The 7,910-nt window shown below is 45.6% G+C and overlaps 2 protein-coding genes across 2 annotated transcripts; one reads left to right on the top strand and one right to left on the bottom strand.

The window, feature by feature from the left end:
* Window positions 1-931: 931 nt before the first annotated feature.
* Window positions 932-3,740, top strand: LOC112282628 (uncharacterized). Its single transcript, XM_024520507.3, has 2 exons — window positions 932-2,687; window positions 2,837-3,740. Exons 1-2 carry the CDS (start codon window positions 1,890-1,892, stop codon window positions 3,338-3,340), a joined length of 1,302 nt encoding a protein of 433 aa, XP_024376275.1. The 5' UTR covers window positions 932-1,889; the 3' UTR covers window positions 3,341-3,740.
* A 655-nt stretch (window positions 3,741-4,395) lies between these two features.
* LOC112282623 (uncharacterized) lies at window positions 4,396-7,616 on the bottom strand. The gene is made up of 5 exons (XM_024520493.3): window positions 7,055-7,616; window positions 6,622-6,760; window positions 6,222-6,423; window positions 5,184-6,047; window positions 4,396-4,824 (listed from the first exon to the last, which is right to left on the bottom strand). Exons 1-5 carry the CDS (start codon window positions 7,352-7,354, stop codon window positions 4,758-4,760), a joined length of 1,572 nt encoding a protein of 523 aa, XP_024376261.1. The 5' UTR covers window positions 7,355-7,616; the 3' UTR covers window positions 4,396-4,757.
* Between the last annotated feature and the right edge of the window lie 294 nt (window positions 7,617-7,910).

The following is a 7,910-nucleotide window of genomic DNA, read 5'->3' as shown; positions in this document are numbered from 1 at the left end:
ATCTTGTGTCCAATTCCATATGGACAAAAGGTGGAGTGTCCAGATGGGCATTCCATTCTATTCTTATATCCATCGTCTTCACCTGATCCACTACCACTATCCCCGACTTCTTCTTCCTGGCTCAGATTCCCACACTTGCACACACTCTAAAGGAGCACAATCTAACCCACGTAGCATCTTTTTTTTCACTTTGTTCTGGATCAGGTTGCCATGGTGGCACCCTCGTGCACCCACATCCTCGGCATCCTCAGTCCCTTTTCGGCGTCCAATTTGTCAACTGACTGCTGCAGGCAAAAAACTAACGTAAAATCATGCCATAGCAAAGCATTTCCTTTCTTCACACCCAGCCAAGTTTTTTTTTCCCTCGTAGTTACCGAGGTGCATTCTGTTTTTTTCTTTCTTTCTTCTCCTTCTTCTTCTTCTTCTTCTTTTTATTCCCATCCACCACATGTCAATCGCATGAAAGGAAGTAATTAAGAAAACGGGGTGAGTTAGAAGCACTTCCTAGTAGGCTGTCAAATCTGCAACTAAGTCTGTTTACGGAGTAGTAAAATCTGGTTGATTTTACAGTCCTTTTTGCCAATCGTAATCAAAGCTACAAGACACATTCAAGTGCATGGTGGATCGTCTACAGGAGAGTCGCCATTCGTGACCATGACAAGTGTGCGGTTAATTTCTCTTCACCCGAAATTGTGCAGTCCTTTTCCTGCATGAACCCTCCCCCTACCCCTTCAAAATTCCTGTGGCATCCGCTGTTTTTTTTTTTCTTTACTAGGCATCCTCTGCAAGCTCCATTGCTTGGCCCCACAAGTCTCAAAACGAGTAGAATCCGTGGCAGGCGAGAATATCAATTCCTAGGTTTTATTTCGAAGTGTGCACCAGAGCTACTACTAGAATGCAAGGTAAAGCAGGCAAAAGTGGGTGAAACCCCCTATTAGACATGAATGTTCTGCAAAGTCGCTCATCTCCCCCCATTCAAGAGTCTCCGTTCTTGGTTGTTGCTCCTGAAGTTCATTTATTCCCAGGTTCCTCTCCGGGGAGCAGAGGAGCGTGGAAGGACTGTAAAATCAACCAGAGTAGGTGAGAGTTTTGTGAGGTTAGCGGCCTCAAAAGCCAGAGGTGACACGTTGCAGACAGAAATTAAGCACGGAAGTAGGCAAGTTGTTACAGTTGACCCTCGACTCCGGCTGCTGCCAATTGCGTGTTAAATCCTGCTGCCCACTTGTTGTGGCTTCTTTTCTGCCGCTTTCTCCGATTGCTGTCTCGCCTTCGTAGACTGTGTGTAGATAGCTGAAGCTTATCGCTTCGTGGGTCTCTGTGAATCTGTCGGTTTGAGCTTTGAGTTTCTGGGGTGTGCAATACCCAGTTCGCGATTCTGAAGGCTGTTCACGAGTTTGCCGGCTCAATTTGCCTATGTTGGAGAGCGGTTGGATTTCTGTCATTTTGTTTAGTTTATCGGCCGAGTTGTTTCCTGTTGCGGCCGAGGTGTGATTTTGTTCTCTGAACGAGTTGAATTGGAATCCAGGAGAGTCCTGCTGTGATACTTGGAAACCTGTAAATTGACGCAGTCGATTCTGCAGTAACTCAATGTCTTATCGAAATTGAGATGGAGTGAAGGCCTTTAAGTTGGCGCCATGGTGTAAATGAGTCTCTCTATCTTTCTCTCGGTGCGGGAAGAAATTTCGTATATGAAAAAACCACCCGTTTTTAAAGTACGACAACTTGCACGCGTGACCGGAGCTGCATACCACCGATGTTCATGAGGTAGAATTGAGTGTGTGAAAGTGGTATATGATTTGAGTGTGCTCGAAAACCTGTAAGTATTCTTGTCGCAGCAGAATTGTGTTCTGCAAAGACCTCATCTGAAGGATTAGCTGACAGACAAGATCATGTCGACGATAAAGGAAGCTCCAGGACCGAGGCTCTCTCCCTACTTGCAGTGTTTCTACGGCCTCTTCAATTTGCTATTCTTGTGCGTTATGATCCTCAGTTTCTTGAGTGTGAGCGGCACTTTTTCAAGGTCTCCTGAGGCTCAAACCTCAAATCTTACCACCATCTCTCGGTCCTCTCTGCTACACACGAACATCGTCCCCACGCAGGGATCCTCCACGTCTGCTAGAAGTGTCATTGATACGATTTCGTCATGCTCCATGGACAATTGCTTCAATTACTCGCGGTGCGACAAGATGGAGGAGCTGCTGGTCTACCACTACGACTCACAATATTCTCCGGATTGGTACTTCAAGGACGCCTTGAAAAGGAGCCCTTACTACACCACCAATCCGGCGGAAGCTTGCCTGTTCCTTGTCGTGGACAGAAGGCGAGTAGGTGGTCCGCCTCTGAGCCGGCTACCTTACTGGAATCACGGCCTCAACCACGTCGTCATCTCCGTCGTGGATAAGCCCAGGAACCCTGACGCACGGTCGATTGAAATGGCGTCCACAATGACGTCCATCACCCACCAAACCATATATCGTGCAGGATTTGATGTCAGTGTTCCTCTCCCGCAGAGAAAGTTTTACCCTAATTTGCAGAGACTGTCGGCGATGGGCAGGAAGTATCTCTTGACTTACAAGGGGAATCGCTGTTTGGAAGTGGGTTCTCGCGGGGGCAGAGTCTGCATCGACCCAGTTTTGAGAGGCATGCACAACGGGAAGGACATCGTTGTCGTTACCACTTGCAAGCAGGTACTTACACACCTTTTTCGGACTTTTTGCTGGCATCTCCACAGAAAAAGGGTGTTTCCTGCTTCAAAGGGGTTTTTCGCTGCTTTCAAGTCTGAACTTTTTTTGTAACGATGGTGCTGATGCTTCTTGGCCCTTCCTCTCAACTGCAGGTTTCGAGCAACGAAGTCGCTAAAGTGGAAGCCCGTTGTGCGAAGGACCAATTCGTGTATGATCAGTACAAGTTCGACGACTTGATCAATTCCACATTCGCTCTAGTTCCTGCCGGGAGTGGAGTGAGCTCATATCGTCTGATGGAGGTTTTGTCTGCAGGTTCGATCCCCGTCGCAATTTCTGAAAGTATTGTCCTTCCATTCGACTCACTCATTGAGTGGAGGCGATGCTTGTTCGTGTTTCCTCCCTCCCAGATGCATAGAATCGTGCCCACTCTGCAAACCCTCAACAAGGACGAAATCGAGTTCAGGCGAGAGCACTGCCTCTTCATTTACCGTCAGTTTTTCGGGAGTGACGACAAGGTCGTGGCCACTACCGCCATGGCGTTCAAGTCCAGGTTCTTTGGTGTACTCCCCAAGCTCATCCCCAACGTTCCTCTTCCTCCACGACACTTGAGTTTGAAGCAGCAGCAGCAACAGCAGCCTAATCTAAAGCTTCAGTAATCTGCCGGAGCTCTTCGGAAGTGCAATAACTTCCGCAAGAGGTCTCAACGGCGTGTTGTACATTAGAATTCGGTGGATCCCCGCCACCAGCACAAGTTTTGGTCTCAATCCTCAAATGAGAGAAGAGTTATCAAGGAGGAATCGTCAACATAAAAGGTTTATGATTAAATCTATGAACAAAAAACAATAATCTCTGATGATTGAATGAAACTCGCACACAAGTTCGTCGACCTTGTGGAATTGTATCATAGAGTCGATGATTGGAAAGGGGGAGCTGCTTGGAGCTGTCTGTATGCAAAGACCGCCATCTGTTCCATTTAAACCTCATCGACCGAGCTTTCCTGTTACCCTAATACAGACGGCCTGATACTATTTCCTCTCAGAGGAACTGCTTTTTTTATTTTGCGTTTACGACATGTTTGCCTTCACAACGCTTACCAGTAGTAGCTACTTGGAAAGTTTCTCATAATTGTCGGGTTCGAAAGTTTGGCATGACTTGTGCTTCTGTATGTAGGACAAAACACATTTCGATTGGTTGATTACCAACATATAGAGATCAATCACACATTTAATCGCATCTTATCTGGGTAGGTGTTGTTGGATTATGTGGTTGCTTGCCCACCTCGATTGAAACGACTGGAGGCATATTAGTTATGAGGTCACTAGCGATGGCGTCTGTTGATGTGCTGTGAGATGCTGCAAGGAGTCGGACAGGAGGCAGATGTTGACACTTTTCTTACGAAGAAAAGCCCTCTTGTCGTCCTGGTGATTAGAGACTAGTGTGTTCTATATCTGTTACCAAACTGCTTTTAAGCTGGCCCCTCAATGCTTACGTAACCTTGCAAGGTGGACGTAAACTGACGTCTACTATGGGGACAATAATACTTCAAAATGAGTTTTATACTTGAGAGCAGCAATCAAAAGTATTCAGCATTGTCTCTGAAAGGAGTAAAAAGCCAAGCATTTTCGTATAACCAAGATGATTGTATTTCTAGGGTAAATAACCGGTAACTGATTGAACTCATGAAAGCTCAACTGTAACCAACAGAAAAAAATTGCATTACATATTCAAAATTTATATTGCCAAATTCTTCCAGAGCATACTTTTCATCAGTCAATTAGAAACAGGTGACTTTCAACTGTAAAGAGTCTTCAACGACGTCATTTGACAACGCTGTAATCCCCCCGCATGTTCTCCGCTGTTGCAGCAACTTAATTACAAATGCAAGCAAAGCTGGAAAACTAACCCCAATTAGTAGGTTGGACTAGATCATAACCGCCATATATTAGAGGCGAAAAAATTTTCTTCACTCCTGCCTCAGAGGCGTGAATCTAATCAGCATGACTGATGCTCTTGAAGGGGATTCTGTAGTCTAGAACCAGCAGCTCCTGGCCGTTTCAACGCTAAAACAAAGAATTAGGGCGAATTTGATACATACTTCGTCAAGACTCCAGTAAGTATCGCCCTCTCTTTAGCCTTTAGCCTGCAGTCACCAACAACCAAGAACGAAAAGTCAGACTAAAACTTATAAAACTTACTGAAGGTGGTCTGCAGAGGCAGACATAACGCATTCAGGTGTTGATGTTTTCTTGACAGTGGTGTCAACTGCGTACAGTTCACTGAATGCTAAGGATAGTGAAGTCAAACAGTGTTGCTAAACAACTAAGGGTTGATTCAGGTAATTTTCTCACAGCTTCCTTGGGTACGGCAGTGCATGTATTGCGAGTTATAGAAGAAAATGCATAGTAGGAAAAAAAGGCAATTTTCTTCAAACTCTTCTAGTCCAACAATGACCGACATACAATAAATGACGCGATCTATAGAGGTAGAGGTAAATTGAACCTGCTCGCCGAACCAAGGCTCCCAATCTTCGGTTTGTCAGACTTAGACTTAGTTTTCGTCTTCTTTCCTGCTTTAGATGACTGCTTTGCTCCTGCCTTCTTTCTCTCACCCTCTCCTCTAGCCGCAGAGACCCCAACTGCTGATTTCGCCTTGCTCAGAAGCCTTTTCTCCAGAAGCTCTATTCTCTCTTCCTCGTCTTGAGTCGATAACGCAAGCTTCATTTCCATTTCTCTGACTTTAGCCTCTAACTCTCTGATTTTTTCTGCGGAGAAATCGTCGTCATCTTCGTCTTCATCCTCATCCTCCTCGTACGACAACTGCACTGCCTTCTTAACTGATGCCCTCAAATTACTGCCTTCCCTTCTATTAAGTGTAGTATCCCTTGGAGATTCTACGGATTCAGATAGAGCATGCTCATCCACTGATGACCTAGAATATGACGGCTCAATCTCATCGTTATCCTCCTCCGCAATGCCCTCTTCCACTGAAAACTCCATGTCCAGTGCCATGTCGTCTTCATCTTCGAATTGATCCCAGATTTCCTCTTCCAATGCACGCAACTCGGTTTCACTTGTATCATCGTCATCATCCTCTTCTTGTCCCTCTACTTCAAATAACATAGGCTTAGCATTTTTCACAGCGTTACCGTTGAACTCGTTTTCCGATAACCTGATAGGAGTTGATGGAAGCCTAGATTCATTGGTGGAATTTATGTCTCTCACTTGCAACTTTGGAGCAGAGATGGAACTTGAGGTGCGATTGGGCTTGGGATGAAAGGGGCTGTTCGACTTAGCCACCTCGCAGGCAACCTTCTTCTCCACCCTCCCAAATTTCACTTTCACCCCGTCGTACATCGAGGCAAAGCTGAGAGGTTCAGACGCATTGCAATAGCTCAGTATGGCTCCACCCAAATAGCCACCCTCAAAACACACGTAGATCGAAATTCATCTTAGCGACGATAGCATGAAAACTTTTCCCATGAGATATACACTCCTGAATTAATCAGAAGGCTTATATAATGACAAGGAGCTAACTTACTCATACGCGTCATCTTCAGTAGCAAACGTGAAGAAGGCAAACCCGCGGCACATAGGGTCGCGTGTCTTCTCGTTTTCGGGCTCCACAACAGGTCGAATGTGTAATAGACCTGGAGCGTTGCGGAATGCAGCACGCAAGTCCCTATCCACCTTCCTCTTGCGTGGTAAATTGCCCACCCAAACTTCTACACCAGCAGGTGCTTCTACAGACCCAAGTGTGAACAAGTTAGGTTTTATTTAATTAACGGGAAAGTAACTACAACAAGCTCGACAGAGAGCAGAGAAAGAGTGAGGATATGTGCAACTATCATCTTCGAAACCAGAAAGCGGTCAGTGGGGAAAATCCATAGGAATTATATACTGCTATTATACACCTGTAAATGAAGAAAAATGTGCCACACCTGTCACTTTGGATGCTTTCTGTTTCTTTTTGGGTTGGCTTGCTTGTCCTAAACCCTTTCTAGCTTTCGCCGCCTCTCTTGCCTTCCTATCAGCTTCAACTTCTGCTAACAATTTTTCCTCCAAAGAAAGGTCGTACACCTGATAAAAAATAAAACAAAATAAAAAACAAAAAAACCTTAACTTAACTCTGAGGCGCACTCAAGTACACATCCCTATTCGCATGTCGGTTCATTCATACAGTTCACCAATTCCCTCAAAGGTTTGAAAAATCCTAAACCCCAGTCTTTGCAAATTCAAAAACCCTGAACCTCAGTTCCTGAATTCACTGCCTCGCAATTGAAGTATGTACGCACAACCAGAATGATAACACGACAGTACCATATCGGTTGATTGCATACGAAGGGGCACAAGAAATGGCGCCTCGGAACTTACCTTGCCAATGCCAAAACCTGCCGGCCTGTTCCTCATCCACTCCTCCATGTCAACAACGTCGTCTGGGATTGTATCCTCGCTTTCACCAACGTCGTCGAGGAAGAAGTCCATTTTCTCACGCCTGCCCTTGGCAGCCTTCACGACAACCCGAGACCTCTCACTAGAAATCCATAAAGAATGAGAGGGTCCCGAAAGAGAGGAAATAGGAGAACAAGCAGAACAAGCATCAGTAGTGAGAGATGTGCAGAGAGGGTCGAGACGTGGAATGGGCTGGAGGAAGGATAAGGCCGACATCGCCATTGCAAATGTGTGCAAGCAACGAACTGTACCCTGCTACAACAAGTGGTAGAGCTTGTACAGAACGAGAAACAAACCCAAATACTCAGAAAACTCTCGAAAAATGGAAGGAAAATCTTAAGAAGAAGAAGAAGAAGAAGAGGAGGACAGTGAAGCAATGTGTTGAGAGATTCAGCATTCAATCCTACAATCTAAGCTGCAAAGGAGCGAGAGAGCAATCAACAATGTGTTGGCGAGACAGCCCTTGCTCCTGCACCCAGGACCTTCTCCTCGGAAGCAGCTCCTTCGACGTATCTTATCCGGGTTCTCTCTGTCCAGGATATGGGAACTCTAGCTGACAGTATGGGAACCCTCGGGGAACAACTCCGGAAACCAAAAGTGCTTTGTCCGACGTGGACAGTTAGAATGCGCGGTTTCTTCATCGTTTTTCATTTCTGCTTGCATTTTTCATGTTCAGAATTGAGTTCACAACAGCATACGATCTCTGTAATTAACACATTCACTTTTTCAGGTGAATCGCTGCTTGTGTCCATGACAAGTTCAGAATACAGTTTACGTC

The sequence above is a fragment of the Physcomitrium patens genome, chromosome 1 (genome assembly GCF_059467195.1).
Source record: "Physcomitrium patens ecotype Gransden chromosome 1, ASM5946719v1, whole genome shotgun sequence".
NCBI lineage: Eukaryota > Viridiplantae > Streptophyta > Bryopsida > Funariales > Funariaceae > Physcomitrium > Physcomitrium patens.
This window is presented reverse-complemented; position numbering and strand designations above follow the sequence as displayed.

What these genes read in the sequence shown, in the direction of transcription:
- LOC112282628 (XM_024520507.3), top strand. Translation starts at nt 1,890, where the DNA reads ATGTCGACGATAAAGGAAGCTCCAGGACCGAGGCTCTCTCCCTACTTG. An exon ending in TCGTTACCACTTGCAAGCAG is followed by an intron (nt 2,688 to 2,836) that starts GTACTTACACAC and finishes TCTCAACTGCAG; the next exon opens with GTTTCGAGCAACGAAGTCGC.
- LOC112282623 (XM_024520493.3), bottom strand. Translation starts at nt 7,354, where the DNA reads ATGGCGATGTCGGCCTTATCCTTCCTCCAGCCCATTCCACGTCTCGAC. An exon ending in GAAAGCATCCAAAGTGACAG is followed by an intron (nt 6,424 to 6,621) that starts GTGTGGCACATT and finishes TTGGGTCTGTAG; the next exon opens with AAGCACCTGCTGGTGTAGAA. An exon ending in ACTGAAGATGACGCGTATGA is followed by an intron (nt 6,048 to 6,221) that starts GTAAGTTAGCTC and finishes TGAACCTCTCAG; the next exon opens with CTTTGCCTCGATGTACGACG.